The 16,966-nt window shown below is 41.8% G+C and overlaps 1 protein-coding gene across 2 annotated transcripts in view; it reads left to right on the top strand.

Moving 5' to 3' along the window:
- Positions 1-13,145: 13,145 nt before the first annotated feature.
- The window catches only part of MARCHF11 (membrane associated ring-CH-type finger 11), a gene marked incomplete at its 5' end in the record, with an annotated part of 118,118 nt that continues 114,297 nt past the window's right edge, over positions 13,146-16,966 (top strand). Inside the window, 2 exons of one of the 2 annotated variants that reach the window (XM_082622913.1) lie at positions 13,146-13,682; positions 14,839-14,994. In XM_082622913.1, coding sequence (XP_082479039.1) covers positions 13,176-13,682; positions 14,839-14,994 — 663 coding nt within the window. The remainder of the gene's footprint in view (positions 13,683-14,838; positions 14,995-16,966) is intronic. The other variant, XM_082622912.1, reaches the window with a different exon arrangement.

Consider the following 16,966-nt stretch of genomic DNA (forward strand, 5'->3'; position numbering starts at 1 on the left):
GGAAATTGACAGTAAAACAATAATAGTGGGGGACTGTAACACCTCACTTACACCAATGGACAGGTCATCCAAAATGAAAATAAATAAGGAAACAGAAGCTTAAATGACACAATAGACCAGATAGATTTAATTGATATTTATAGGACATTCCATCAGAAAACAGCAGATTACACTTTCTTCCCAAGTGCACACGGAACATTCTCCAGGATAGATCACATCTTGGGTCACAAATCAAGCCTCAGTAAATTTAAGAAAAGTGAAATCATATCAAGCATCTTTTCTGACCACAAGGTTATGAGATTAGAAATCAATTACAGGAGGAAAAAAGGTAAAAAAACACAAACACGTGGAAGCTAAACAATATATTACTACATAACCAAGAGATCACTGAAGAAATCAAAGAGGAAATTAAAAAATACCTAGAGACAAATGACAATGAAAAGACGATGATCCAAAACCTATGGGATGCCATAAAAGCAGTTCTAAGATGGAAGTTTACAGCAAAACAACCTTACCTCAAGAAACAAGAAAAATCTCAAATAAACAATCTAACCTTACACCTAAAGAAACTAGAGAAAGAAAGACAAGCAAAACCCAAAATTAGTAGAAGGAAAGAAATCATAAAGATCAGAGCAGAAATAAATGAAATAGAAACAAAGAAAACAATAGCAAAGATCAATAAAACTAAAAGCTGGTTATTTCAGAAATAAACAAAATTGGCAAACCATTAGCAAGACTCATCAAGAAAAAGAGGGAGAGGACTCAAATCAATAAAATTAGAAATGAAAAAGGAGAAGTTACAATGGACACTCAGAAATACAAAGCATCCTGAGACTACTACAAGCAATTCTATGCCAATAAGGTGGACAACCTGGAAGAAATGGACAAATTCTTAGAAAGGTATAACTTTCCAAGACTGAACCAGGAAGAAATAGAAAATATGAACAAAGCAATCACAAATAATGAAATTGAAACTGTGATTAAAAATCTTCCAACAGGGCTTCCCTGGTGGCACAGTGGTTGAGAATCCGCCTGCCGATGCAGAGGATACGGGTTCGTACCCCAGTCCGGGAAGATCCCACATGCCACGAAGCAGCTGGGCCCATGAACCATGGCCGCTGAGCCTGCGTGTCTGGAGCCTGTGCTCCGCAACAGGAGAGGCCACAACAGTGAGAGGCCTGCGTACCACAAAAAAAAAAAAAAAAAAAAAAAAAAAAAAAAAAAAAATCTTCCAACAAACAAAAGTCCAGGACCAGATGGCTTCACAGATGAATGCTATCAAACATTTAGAGAAGAGCTAACACCCATCCTTCTCAAACTCTTCCAAAAAAATGTGGAGGAAGGAACACACCCAAACTCATTCTATGAGACCACCATCATCCTGATAACAAAACCAGACAAAGATACTACAAAAAAAGAAAATTACAGATCAATATCACTGATGAATATAGATGAAAAAATCCTCAACAAAATACTAGCTAAGAGAATCCAACAACACATTAAAAGGATCATACACCATGATCAAGTAGGATTTATCCCAGGGATGCAAGGATTCTTGAATATACACAAATCAATCAATGTGAAACACCACATTGACAAATTGAAGAAGAAAAACCATATGATCATCTCAATAGATGCAAAAAAGCTTTTGACAAAATTCAACACCCATTTAGGATAAAAACTCTCCAGAAAGTGGGCATAGAGGGAATCTAACTCAACATAATAAAGGCCATATACGACAAACCCACAGCAAACATCATTCTCAAAGGTGACAAACTGAAAGCATTTCCTCTAAGATCAGGAACAAGTCAAGGATGTCCACTCTCACCACTATTATTCAACATAGTTACGGAAGTCCTAGCCACGGCAATCAGAGAAGAAAAAGAAATAAAAGGAATACAAGTTGGAAAAGAAGTAAAACTGTCACTGTTTGCAGATGACATGATACTATACATAGATAATCCTAAAGATGTCACCACAAAACTACTAGAGCTAATCAATGAATTTGGTAAAATTGCAGGATAAAAAATTAATACACAGAAATCTCTTGCATTCCCATACACTAGCAAAAAAAGACCAGGAAGAAAATTAGGGAAATAATGCCCTTCACCATTGCAACAAAATGAATAAAATACCTAGGAAAACTGTAAGACACTGATGAAAGAAATCAAAGATGACAAAAACAGATGGAGTATACCACATTCTTAGATTGAAAGAGTCAATATTGTGAAAATGACTTTACTCCCCAAAGCAATCTACACATTCAATGCAATCCCTATCAAGTTACCAATGGCATTTTTTACAGAACTAGAACAAAAAAATCTTAAAATTTATATGGAAACATAAAAGATCCCAAATAGCCAAAGAAATCTTGAGGGAAAAAAAAAAAGGAACTGGAGGAATTAGACTCTCTGACTTCAGACTATACTACAAAACTACAGAAATCAAGACAAGATGGTACTGGCACAAAAACAGAAATATAGATCAATGGAACAGGATAGAAAGCCCAGAGATCAACCCACACACCTATGGTCAACTAATCTATGACAAGGGAGGCAAGGATATACAATGAAGAAAAGAGCCTCTTCAATAAGTGGTGCTGGGAAAACTGGACAGCTACATGTAAAAGAATGAAATTAGAACACTCCCTAACACCATACACAAAAATAAAATTAAAATGGATTCAAGACCTAAATGTAAGACCAGACACTATAAAACTCTTAGGAGAACAGATAGGAAGAACACCCTTTGACATAAAGCACAGCAAGATCTTTTTTGGCCCACTTCCTAGAGAAATGGAAATAAAAACAAAAATAAACAAATGGAACCTAATGAATCGTAAAAGCTTTTGCACAGCAAAAGAAACCATAAACAAGACGAAAAGACAACCTTCAGAATTGGAGAAAATATTTGCAAATGAAGCAACTGACAAAGGATTAATCTCCAAAATATATAAACAGCTCATGCAGCTCAATGTTAAAAAAACAAACAACCCAATCCAAAAATGGGCAGAAGACCTAAATAGACATTTCTCCATAGAAGACATACAGATGGCCAAGAAGCACATGAAAAGCTGCTCAGCATCACTTATTATTAGAGAAATGCAAATCGAAACTACAATGAGGTATCACTTCATACCAGTGAGAATGGACATCATCAGAAAATCTACAAACAACAAATGCTGGAGAGGGTTTGGAGAAAAGAGAACCTTCTTGCACTGTTGGTGAGAATGTAAATTGATACAGCCACTATGGAGAGCAGTATGGAGGTTCCTTAAAAAACTAAAAATAGAACTACCATATGACCCAGCAATCCCACTACTGGGCATATACCCTGAGAGAACCATAATTCAAAAAGACACATGCACCCCAATGTTCATTGCAGCACTATTTACAATAGCCAGGTCATGGAAGCAACCTAAGTGTCCATCGTCAGTTGAATGGATAAAGAAGATGTGGCACATATATACAATGGAATATTACTCAGCCATAAAAAGGAATGAAATTGAGTCATTTGAAGAGACGTGGATGGATCTAGAGACTGTCATACAGAGTGAAGTAAATCAGAAAGAGAAAAATAAATCTCATATATTATCGCATATATGTGGAATCTTAGAAAAACCATACAGATGAACCAGTTTGCAAGGCAGAAATAGAGACACAGATGTAGAGAACAAACGTATGGACACCAAGGGGGGAAAGCGGGGGTGGTGGTGGTGTGATGAACTGGGAGATTGGGATTGACATATATATACTAATATGTTTAAAATAGATAACTAAGAAGAACCTGCTGTATAAAAATAAATAAAATTAAATTTTAAAAAAAAGAAATCCTGCCATTTGCAACAACATGGATGAACCTTGAGAGCATTTGTTAAATAAGAAAAAAAAGAATAATGTATGATCTCACTTATAAACAGAATGTAAAACAGTTGAACTTACAAAAACAGAGGGTAGAAGAATGATTTAAAAACTGAGTTTTTTTCAAACTGGTGAAGCTACGTTGATGATCTTAGCCACCTCTTGTAGCACAAGTTGCTTTTCGGGTCTGTAATAAATTTGATGATGCAGGAGGCAAATAACTGTGTGGTTAAGGGTGCAGGCGTGGGAGCCAGAGTGCCCACTTGTGAAGGCAACCCCTTGTCTCTCACAATTCAGCTGCCTGAATCGTCACAACTCATTTTCCTTGGCTTCACTTTCCTCATCAGTGTAATGTGGGTAATAGTACCTGCTTCACAGACTGTGGCTGAGGATTGAACAAGTTAACACATGTGAAGTGCTTGGACCAGTGTCTGACCCAGTAAATGATCAACCAATTTTAGTTATCATTGGTAAGTGCAAAAGAATTCTTCACATAATTGGAGGCTCATTCATTTTTAACATAAATCTTCTTTAAAAGTGTTACAAAAACTTCATTTTTCTCTTGTTCATCATATAAAACTTTTTTGAATAACCATTACGTACCAATGCATTTGTACTAAGTGCTGGGGACAAACTATAAATTTTATATGTATATAAATGATCTGGCCTCAAATAACTTGCCATCTGCTGGTGGAGTAAGGGGAGGGCGCTGGTAGCGCATGCTCCAAAGGGCGCAGTGCGATTGAATACGGGCACAGCCTAGGGTTGGGGGTGGAGGGAGGCCCAGAGAAGGATAAGGGAACTTTCTAATCTGGATATTTTAAGTGGTAAAAATTTGTAATTAACCATGTTGAAAGGGGGTCTTATGAACACGTGTCTCATCATGCTTACAGATTAATCAACATACATGCCCAGGTGTAAATGTTTCTTAGATATTTGCACCCTTCATTAAAATGACCAGTGATTGTGCAAGTCTAAAAGACAGACAGACCTCCAGTGGCTGGCTACACTGCCTATAGTGCTGTCTGCTTTTAAATAAACTCTTCAACTGCGGAGGTTTAAAAATCACTGGATCTGCTTCTTCAAGAAGGCTGGATCATTAGCTGTTGTTTCCCGAAGCTGCTATTCTGCTTACATTTCTAAGTTTGTTACTTGTAATTTGCTGTGGACAGAGAAATTAGGTAAGCATGGTTATTAGGATTATATTTAAAATCAAATATAACAGATTTAGTAGTCTCACCTGACAGGAAAGTGGAAGCATTTGTAAACGGATTTTTATGCGGTAGTGTGTGGGGTGGACTGCAGTGGTTTTTGGAGGCTGATTTGCTTATTTCCTGGTCCTCAGGTGGCTCTGGTTGCATTTGATGGGACAGTGACTTCTTGGTAATTAAATGATCTAAATTCTACTTATAGTGACATTTTTCTAACAGAAGGTGTGCCTCTCTTCTAGTATTTCAGTATGTAGTAGGTTCACTTTTATCCTACTTGTCACCATCTTCATTTTTTATGAGCTCGAATCATATCCTCTCTCATCCTTCCTTGTCTCTATAGTCCTCACACTTAAGTCTAAGGTCCACAGCAGTTTCTCTAACCTACTGAGTTAGTTGCTGAGATGGATCATACCTGATGCACTCCTATCTAGCCTTCAGAGCCCAGCTCAAATACCCACTCTGAGAAATTTTTTCTTAGGATGAATCATCTTTCTCATGCAGAATTGTTTATATCTGTACTTTCATAACACTTTTACTCCTCCTATTGTAACTCTTAATGTATGTAACATGTTTATATGTATGTGCCTATCTTCTTAGTTGGACTAGGGCTTTTTTGAGGTCAGGTCCATCCATCTCTCAAAGTGCAATACCAAAAATTGTCACTTGCTGATACTGATTGCACAAAAAGATGGTGTTTTATGGCTTGCACTCATTTTCTTTTTGATGATACCCATCATTTGTGAGATACCCTACCCAGTCATCCACTCATCCTCCCACCTACCCAGTCATCCACTCATCCTCCCACCACACAGACATGTGGTCACGTGCGTGTGTGCACTCACACACACACACACACACACACCTGTATGTTGAACTTGTGCTTATAATATCAAAGGTTATTTTTCTTTAAATGTACTGTTAGGTCCACTTATTTAAAACTTCCTGCATTTAAGAAGCCTTGCTATAGTTGCAGTTTATAACTCTAGATTTTGCATTTCTGTATCTTTTGGAGTGCAATTTGATGTTGTTGGCTTAGCTTGGAGGGGCTAAGTTCAGGAGTTCAGCTGGACAGGAGGAAGGAGCTGACAAGTACTGTAAATTGTATGCACTAGATGTCAAATTCCACAATGTGGGGAGAGTTGGCATCTAGTTGTATCTGTCAAGCAGTCATTCCCCTGAAAGCATCATTTCTCTTTGAGGAGTCGCTGTTTACCCATAACAATGTAATTCTGTTGAGGATGACTTCAGCGACTGGTCAGCAGCTCATATTCCAGACTGAGTCACTCATGGTCCTTTCCCGAAAACTTTAAAGTCTGGAAAAGGGGTGGATTGAGGTAGAATTGGGGGTGGGGTATGAAATTTGTGACCTGGTGTAGGTGTGGTGTTGCCTCCTCTTCTTTTCTGAACAAGGACTTTTCTAAGACAGAGGGAAACAGACCAGTGATCCTCATCTGGGCAGAGGCCCTGTGGAAAAAATAGAGACCCCAGGATTCTACGGGTAGAGAAACCAGGATTGAGACCAGGAACCCACTGGAGCCAAGCTCTGGCATAGCATCCTTGCATGTTTCCTGCTTCATTTCCACTCTTCTCAGATTGGTGGTGAAACTGATCACGTCCTAGGTGAGTGAGATAAACCTCCTAAGGGAGAGTGGGCAGGGGAAAGGAGAAGAGAAAGGACACTCAGGTGTTTCACTGTACTTATTAACCTCAGATTGATCCTGAGGGACTCTGAATCCTTTACCCATACAAGGGTTTGTCTTTGTCTAGCTAGTTCTCTGTCTAGTATATAAACTAATTTACTGCACTTCATCCAAACATCATGGAAGCATAGCTATCTTTCAGTTGTTATTTGTGCAGAACTCTATCAATAACTTTTAACAAGGAAATGGTAGTTCTTTTGAATTAAGACTTCTGTTAATATTTACTTAGTGCACATTTATTGAGCTGCCACTAATGTCAGCCATCGGAGTATATGAAGATAAAAGGTTCATTTAAACAGATAGGCTCAAACTCCAAGTAGCTTACAATCTAGCACAAGAGGAAAAAAAAACCACAAAAAATGCAGATAAGTGCATAACAAACCACAAGGCAAGGTATAATATAATAGAGGTCATAAAAATCATATTTAATATGTGAGTTTGGTAGAAAAATAGATGATTTTCAGCTGAGGGGAATCAGGGCTAGCTTTATTCAAGATCCTTGTAAAGCTTGGGTGGCCCTGTCAGGTCCTGCTGATTCAACTGCATTCCAGATGTCGGTCAGGTTTAGGATTTCCAGTGTACACAGTGACTCAACATATTTCCATGTTTTCAATCTGTCAGGTAAAAAGCCCTTCTACATTTTCAGGTTTCACGGTAGGGAGACCAAGGGAGAAGGGGAGACCAAGGGAGACCAAGGGAGACCAAGGTAGGGACAGGGAACTGTGGAGAGATACAAGAGGCAAAGATAGAAAAGTGGAAGGAGAGTATGGTATCAAATTCTACAGGTAGAACTGACAAATGTTAGAATGCAGTGTAGTATAAAATCAAAAGAGGAGCATGATTCATGATCAATGAAATTGGTCAGAGATGGAGACCATCCATCCACACTCCTTCACTTTGCCTTAAGACCAATGGTGTGCGTTTTCAAATTTCTGATATCTTCATTGAATGTGAGGATCAAGGTCAACCAAGACTTTGACTTCACATACATAGTAGCAAATGACAAATTAGGCAGCTAATATAAATTACTAAGGGAAAGAATATTTTTAGGTAAGTTGGTTAAGCAATGAAAAAAAATGGCATCACACAGAGTGCACCAAAATGCTGTGACGACATCCTTCCTTGTCCTACAGATTGCATTCCCACCTGGAAGCTATGGTTTAACAAGCTGCACAGTGCCTTAAACACAGAAGCTGATTAATAATTACCTGCTTGATTGCTTGAATTCTTCATATAATTGTTCTCTAAGTATTGGCCGAGCACTACTCTGACCAGGCACAGTTCTAGGCACAGTTAGGACAGAGCAGTGAACAAAATAGTCTCCAATGGAGTCAGTGTTCCAGTGGAAGATATTAGATGAGAAAAAAAAGCAAAAGAAACGCACACAATATGTAAATATCAATATATAATGTTGAATAGTAAATTGATATGAAAAAGAGTAAAACTGGGTAAAGGTTAGAGTTAAAAAAATGGGAGTGGAGGATTCTATTTCAGTTAGGAAGGTTTTTTTTTTTTTTTTTTTTTTTTTTTTTTGCGGTACACGGGCCTCTCACCGCTGTGGCCTCTCCCGTTGCGGAGCACAGGCTCCGGACGTGCAAGCTCAGCGGCCATGGCTCATGGGCCCAGCCACTCCGTGGAATCTTCCCGGACCGGGGCACGAACCCATGTCCCCTGCATCGGCAGGTGGACTCTCAACCACTGCGCCACCAGGGAAGCCCGAGGAAGGTTTTTCTGATGAAGTGTCTCTGAGCAAGATCTGAGAAGAGTGAGGGAGTGAGCCATGATTACTGGAGGAGGAGTGAGGAGGGAATGTACTTGGGGAGTAGCAAGGAAGTCAGTGGGGTAGGAATGAATAATAGGGAGGATATGGAGATTGATATCTTCAGAGATGCAGCCAGGAGCTAGACTGAGGATTGGTAGGGCATGCTAAGATTTTTGACATTGCACCAAGTGTGTTGGGGAGCCATTGGTGGGTACCAAGCAGTGGGATGACATGACTGGACTTACATTTGAATAGGATTATCCAGGCTATTGTCGGGGACAGATTCAAGAATAAGAAGCAGGGTGACAGGAGGCTATTTTGATGATCCTGGTGCATCACGTTGGTTTGAACTGGGATGGCGGGAGTGGAGGTGAAATATAGTAGTGAAATTTGAAGTATATTTTGAAAGTACATGCGAAATAACTTTGTGATACACAATATATGACGTGAACAATTAAAGTCAAGGGATGACTCCAAGACTTAAGTAACTGGATGAGTGAACAACTGGTTTACCGGCATGATGAAGACTGGGAAATGAGCAGGTTTGAGAGTGTTGTGTGCTTTTGGACTGGGTTAGTTTAGAATAGCTCTTAGGTATCTAAGCAGAGCAGTCATAGAGGCGACTTGACACAGAAGGCTGGAATTCAATCAAGAGGTTAGAATGGGAGATATAAATTGTGGACGTTTCTGTACATGGCATTGGGCTGACACTACTTCGTTTCTGGTGTACAACAAAGCTATACTCTGCACCAAGTACTCGCAATCCACAGATCACACTTCACTGTCCTCTTTAAAAATTACCCTCCCACTCACACAACATAACCTTATTGCTCTATAACGTACTTGGAGTTCTCAAGTTCTTTTCTCTCAGATATTTGAAGACAGTTGAGAATTCTCTGTTCTGTACTCAGTGACCACAGAGACAAATAAATGCACCCCAAAGGTGCCAAGTGAAAAATTTTCGAACATCTCTAAAAGCTAAACTTAAAAAGAATTGAAAGACCATTTTTTAATTTTAATTTTTTATTGAAACTATACTTGGTTTACAAAGTTTCAGCAAAGTGATTCAGATATATATATATGTATATATACATTCTTTTTCAGATTCTTTTCCATTGTTACAAGATAGTTGAATATAGTTCCCTGTGCTATACAGTAGGTCCTTGTTGTTTATCTATTTTATATATAGTACTTTGTATCTGTAAATCCTGAACTCCTAATTTATCCCTTCTTACCCCCCCTTTCCTTTTGGTAACCATAAGTTTGTTTTCTATGTCTGTGAGTCTATTTCTGTTTTGGAAATAAACTCATTTGTATCTTTTTTTTTAAGATTCCACATGTAAGTGATGTCAAATAATATTTGTCTCTGTCTGACTTACTTCACTTAGTACGATAATCTCTAGGTTCATCTGAAAGGCAGTTTTAAAGAGCTCTTCAGGCTAACTCTCCTATTGGAGGACACATCAAGGTCATCACACCTAATATAGCTTCAAAGTCATTCTGAAACAACTCTGACCTAGTGTAGCCTGGACTGTTTTCTACCTAATATCCCTGAGGTGACTTCAGGGGACACCTTCAGGACATGGTCACTTGGGAAGTTCAAGGAGAATATCCTACAGATATCCATTAATATCACCAAAGAAATTTTTGGGACATACTTGCCTGGGACGCTCCCACCTTCCCTCCATCCTTGGATTCAACGCAAGAGATTCCTGGTGTCTAAAGAGTTTGCATGTTCATAATGAAAGACCTCTTTTGGTAAAGGGTATATTTAACTCTCTGCATGTATGGGTGCGTGGGTAGGGAGAAACATGAGAATGAAGACTTTTCAAGCATTTGTTATATTTATATCTTTCTCTTCATTTATATAGGTTGAAGCAGGTTGGATGTGCCTTTCACTATTTGCTCAAAGTGATAGAATTGCCTCTCTCTTCATCCATTTTTTTGTTGGTGGATCCATGTTGGCTATTGGATGGCTGTCAGCGGCTGTGGGTGCCCTGTTGTTCTTTATGCAATGTCTGTGTCTCTCTAGCAGCTCTTCTACTTGGGTCCCAGCAGCTGAGAGTGGTTCATCCTTTTTGTGTTCCCCATTGTTCTATATTTTTATGGCAGAGGATGCAGTCAAAGTAACAAAGGTATTTTTCCTTGATCCATTGAAGACTCACTGAGTTAACTGAAGATCATGAACAAGTTTCCCTTTTTCACGGAGAGGTCAGCTTTGGAGGTCACAGATGCTAGGAAATAATGTTTTTATGTGGCTACTCACCATATCAAGGAAGGTTAATTCTCTCTTACCAGAGTTATTTTCCAACAATCAACTGAGAGGATACATCTAGCATTGTGGCCGTCTCCTCTTCCATCCATGTTACTTTGCTGCCTGAGTCACTGTGCATTGTTTATCCAGAACCCACAGCTTTTATGCTGTCCTTCAAATAATAATGTACTTTATCATACTTGGTAGAAATGTATTAGTCATAAATTGAATTTAGACACCGTTTAATTCAAGAATTTAGAATCAAGGCTTATGATTATCTTATGACTGTGGCAATACACAATCTTGTGCAATGTCATTTTGACAGGTGAAGACTGAAAATGAAAGCATTATCTACAACCACATTTCTTCAGTGTGATAAGTTCCTAGGGCATTCAGGGATTATTATTTTTAACAAAATGTGCTTGCTGCTTGCCATTCCGCCACCAAAAATAAGCCGGTCTGAGGGGGCTAAGTGTTAGAGGACATTTCTGGCAACTATTTCATCTGGGACCATTTGTAACAAAGCATTCTTGACTTTTTTTTTTTTTTTTTTTTACTATCTCCTTCTCTGCTTTCCAACCAGACGAATTTCTGTCAAAAGAGCTGGACCTTTTTTTTTTTTTTTTCTTAAACCAAATATACTTCTTACTGCCAAAATGTACACTGGAAAAATTAACTTAAGCTGGTAGTTTATCTTAACCATTTAAGAACATTTAACTATTAACGGGAGTCAGTGTCACCAAACACACCAGGTACTACATACTGTTTTAGGAGGCAGGAGAGAGAATTGGGGGGAAAAATCATTCAGTGTTTGAGCTGGAAAATCTGGAGTCAGTGAACTCAAAAGTTCTTCGTTAACAGTTCTGTGACCTTGAACAAGTTACTTTGCCTATCTGATCCCGGCTCTTCAGCTATGAAATGCAGCCAAAAATGACTGCCGGAAGAGCAAGTCGGTTGCGTCAAAGACATCAAAGGGTTACACTAGCGAAAATCACCAAGGCTTTGACTAGACACATTGCACTATATATAAATCTATTGCTTTATGCGTTTACACTGTTCGAATTTAGAAACTACTGCCTGTACACTGTTTTCCGTCTACTTTCCTGCAGGTAAGGTAGTTCTTTTCAGAAAAGAATTGAGGGCACTGTTGCCCTGCCGGAAGATAAGTCCCAGAGAGGTTTTGCGGAGTGGAGTTAACTATAGAGAAACCAGCTGGCTTCGGGGTGCATACAACCGAAATCCGCGGATGCAGCAACTTCTGCACGAGAGGTGTCCTTTGAGTCCTTTTTCCTACGGCAAGGGTGGAAGGGCCCGCCCGCCACAGAACGTGGCACCAGCGTTCACTAGGAGGAACCACGGCAGGAAACGATATTCACAAAGTCACCAGAACAGTTTCAAATAAACCCAGATACTCCCTGCAGGAGGGAGAGGGCAAGGAGGGCAGAGGGAGGATGCAGGTTCCAGAGGCGTCTGTTCTGGGGGCTCTGGAGGGTCAGTGAGAGTGCCCTCGAGGGAGAGGGCGCAGAGGGCTGGAAGCGGTCTCCTGGGAGCGTCCGTTCGTCCTTGGGGCCCACGCGCCCTTCCCCTCGCCCCCCGCCTAGCCGGCTCGGGCGCGCCCGCGGCGTCAGTCTCGCGAGCCCCTTCGCCCTCGCGAGTCTCGCGTTCGATCATCCCGGTCCCTTCCAGCCCCGCGCCGCGGCATCCCACTTGCCCAGCCAGTAACGGTTTCTGGACCCGTGGCCTCCGACCCTTCCCCCGCCCCAACCCCGCTCACGAGAGCTGCAGCGCCGAGCGGCTTGGTGAGGGGTAATCCGCCCCGGAACACACGTGAGCGTCCCCGGGGCGGGGTCGGCGGAGGCGGCTGAGGGGTTTCCCCCACGCCCCCAATGCCGGCCCGCGGTCGCCGCACCTTCCGCGGGGTTCGCACCCGGCCCTCCACATCCCCCTTCCCGGGAACGACCCTCCGCTCCTCCACACCTACCGCCCCGCTCCAGTTCCCTCCAAATACCTCCCCCCCGGCCCATCCCCTCCGCTGCGCCGCTCCTCCCCCCTCCCCCGGTTTCCCTGGCCCCCGCCCGCGGCCACCCCCCGCCCCCCAGCGGCCCGGCTCGCACGCGCCGCGGAATTCGGCACCTCCTCCCTCAGAGCCGAGCCCGCGGCTCCGCGGAGCAGCAGCCGCCGCCGCCGCCGCCGCAGCCGGGCCCTCTGCGTGCCTCCCCGTCCCGCCCCTCGGCCCCTGGCGCCCCAGGCCCCCGTCCCCACCCTCCTCCCGCCCCGCTTCCCTCCCTCCTTCCTCCCTCCCCACTCCTTTCCCCGTTCGCCGGCAGCCCGAGCCGGGCGCGCTAGCCGGGCTGGCAGGAGGGCGGCGGCGGCGGCGGCCCCACCACCATGAGCTTTGAGGGCGGCCCCAGCGGCAGTCGGCGCCGCGCGGAGGAGAGCGGGGACGCCGAGCCGCCCCCGTCGCCGCCGCCAGGAGAGCCAGCCTCGGTCCCCGCGTCCCCGCGCTACCTGCCACCGCTGCCCGCGCCGCCCGCGTCTCCCAAGCGCCCCGCGGGGCCCGACGAGCCGCCAGCGGAGGTGGCCCCGCGGCGCAGCGGCGCGGAGGAGCTGCCGCCGGCAGGGCAGGAGGTGGCCGCGGCTGGCGACTCCAGGGCATGTCCGAGGCGCCTTCCGGAGACGACGGTCCCGGAGGCGGCGGCGGGGAAGGGCGGCCCCGGGGAGCCGGAGGTCGGCGCGGGTGGGGACGGCGAGCGGCGGGGCTCCGGCGACCAGCCCGAGACGCGCTCGGTATGCAGCAGCCGCAGCAGCAGCAGCGGCGGCGGCGACCGGCGCTCCGGGCACCAGCACCAGCACCACCAGCCCATCTGCAAGATCTGCTTCCAGGGCGCCGAGCAGGTAAGGCCCGGCGGGTCCCGGGCGCGCTGGCTGTGGGGTCCGGTAGGGCTGGGCTGGCTCCCGCTCTCGACGGCGCCCTGTCAGCACCACGGACAGCGCCCGCCTCTGGGTTCCTGGGCTGAGCGGTTGCCTGGCGGCTCCTGCGCGTTCCCTTTCCCTTTCCTGTGAAGGCAGATAAAATTGTCCCGGTGGCGAATAGTGTTTGCTTTGGGCTACACTTGATTTTTTCCACCTGGTTTTGCAGTTACACATTCCTCAGGTGTTTTAGTGTTAATGCCATAAGTATCTCTTGTATGAATTCCTTGATGGTTCTGGTTTATACATAGAGACAAACCTATATTCCTTTTCTACAGGTGTATCGTGAGGCAGATAGTCTTAGAGGACAAACAGGGGGTGAGTCACGTCAAAACCAAAAAGGGCAGGGTCTTTCCTTATTGCCCATTTTGGTGACTCAATATCACTGCGGTGAAAAGCATGTTAGAGTTTTCATAAGAGAACTAAAACTACTTTGACGTTGTGAAAGAAAGAAACACAATTCTAAAATTATAAACTCCATTAGAGGTGCATGCAAACTTACATGCGAGTAATCACAGAGACAACAGGGATAATACATCTGTCTTACAAAATGTGTGGTCTGAGCAAACATTAGGTTTAGTATTTTTCAAAGTAAGGAAATTGCATAAGAATATGCAGGCTTTCAGGAATATAGTCCCCTAAGTCAATATTTATGATGCTACAGTTAGAAAAAATAAAAGCGTAATGCTATTGCAAGCTACTTTCTGGGATGGCATGCATTTCTTCTTTGGCAATGATTAAGAATAACTGCAGAGGAATTGCATCTGACCGTCCACTTAAAAGTTATTAAAGAGATTTAATAGTACAGCTTTTCCCCTAGGGTATTGGGAGCTGTATCCTGCAGACATTTCGTATGTTGGTAGAACATTTATGTCATAACTCTAAGTAATATCTTTGAAATAGTTTTAAGACTTTAGTTGCATTCCCACCAGAGGTATGAACATTTAATTTCATTTTCTAGGATAGAGTTTGATGCTTGTATCCTTCTGGGTAAGTGGCTTTGAAAGAAAAGAAAGCAACTGTTGGATTTTTAAAATAGAGACACAGTATAAATATTCGTACTGAGTTGTTTTCTTTCCAGGGGGAGCTGTTAAACCCCTGCCGATGTGACGGGTCCGTTCGGTATACACATCAGCTGTGCTTGCTGAAGTGGATCAGTGAGAGGGGTTCCTGGACCTGTGAACTCTGCTGTTACAGATACCATGTCATAGCCATTAAAATGAAGCAACCTTGCCAGGTAGACATTTATGACATTTTTCCCCCTGAAATAATTTTGCTAGACATGAGAATATTTGCATATGCCACTTAAGACATTTTATGCAAATCACACTAAAACCAAGATTTAGAATTTGTAGAGATGTGCTTTGAGAAATCTGTGACATTTTTATCTGAGAAACTCAAAAGTCATTTTTATTCAAATGGTCTCCTTTATTTGTTGTTTATTGATGAAATTATACCCATCCTCGTTTCTAAAAGGGCAAGTTGGTACAAATGTCTTACACTCAATTAACTCAATTTTATTCATTAGAAGTGTTACACAAATTATTTTGTTAATTTAAGCATTGAAACTTTAAATGGGCTCCATTTACAGAAAATAGATGCACGTAAAGCAAAACTTTACTTGTCTGGAAACTTTGGTTGAACCCGTTAGTTCTAATCTGAACAGTCTTTTCACTTAACCAAGCTTCCTTTTTCATCTGAGTTTTTTTCACAGTTACGTTTTGGCTACTTTCATTCACTGCTCTGTTCAGCTACATAGTGGGTGCGGAAGTATTCCCAACAGTTACTCTCAGTAATACTACTGAAATTGTATATGTTCTTAAAACTTTTCGTGCATAATCACATAATAACATAATGCCCATAACCTGACAAAAGCCCATGGAAAAATAGGCTTTTGGTTTTTTTTGGTATAGTGGAACGTATTCAGGTTCTTGGAATAGACTGGTGGATGTAAAATAATATTAAGAATGACATCTTAGATTAAAGCAGAATAGTGTGTAATTGATGAGATCTGACAATGACATGGGACTGAAGTTCAGCGGACATAAAAGAGTACGTTCAAAACACAGAGACGAAGGAGGTAATGGAAGGAAAAGGAAGAGGGACTTAGGAGGGAAACAAAGTGATAAGGTCTAGTGTTCTCTATTTCTATTTAAATTAAAGGTCTAGTGTTCTCTATTTCTATTTAAATTACCAAATTTAGTTTGCATTGAGCAATAAAACAGGTGAAATTGTTAGTGATTGCAGAAGGAATCTGGATGCTGAATTAATAATTTAAATTTCATACTTTTTAATTTGTGCATCCTTCATATAATTGCAATTAATTTGCATCTCTGATAGTCACCATTTAAGGCATGACTAGCAGGTATGAAATGAAAGTATGAATTTACTCAAGCTGATCTCAGGCTTATAAATAATTTGGAAAGAAGATGAATAACTAATGTGGGTGAATGATGTTATCATGGTGAAGATAGGCACAAACCTGACATATTTTCTCAGAACTAATTGATTGCACTACTTGGTATCAATTTATTGATCCATCATAGTTCTCTTGAAAAACAGAGGGAACCATGTCCAAATACCAGAATATGAGTAGTATAATTGAATCTGCAATAATTTTATGAATAGAGTATGTGGAGATGAGAAATGGACAGCTTTGAGACTCCAGTGGAAAATCCCATGAGAAGTGCTATGGTCAGATGTTCAAAGCTGAAATAGATTGCTAAATATTTCAAAAACTTTAACTTATGGCCACAATATATTAATTCACTTGGGCTGGTTACTTCTGAAGTAAATATAAATAGGTCCTTGATATAATTTTAAAATAGAGAAGAGACAAAGGGTTGGGGCAAAAAGTACTATTTACTAATTCTAATCCTATGGCAAAATGAATTATTACTGTATTTTGCTTCATTTAAAAAAATCAATAATCATTTAACAAAAGCAGTTCCTGAAGTGTGTATACGATATGACCAAAAAATCAAAAACAAAAAACAACCAAAAGCCAAAAACTAACCTGGTATTACTAATACCTTTAGGATTAATTTTATTATGACATATGCAAAAACTGCCATAATCTGTAGCCTGATCTGTTTGTTCCAGTGAACTTCAAAATAATATTTAGAAACAAAATTGATACGAGTATGATGGTGATAGTTCAGATCATGCTTGAGAACATAACTTACCAGGACTGCATTATATGTTTATAA

The sequence above is a fragment of the Mesoplodon mirus genome, assembly GCF_964341445.2.
Source record: "Mesoplodon mirus genome assembly, chromosome: 5".
NCBI classification, from domain to species: Eukaryota; Metazoa; Chordata; class Mammalia; order Artiodactyla; family Ziphiidae; genus Mesoplodon; species Mesoplodon mirus.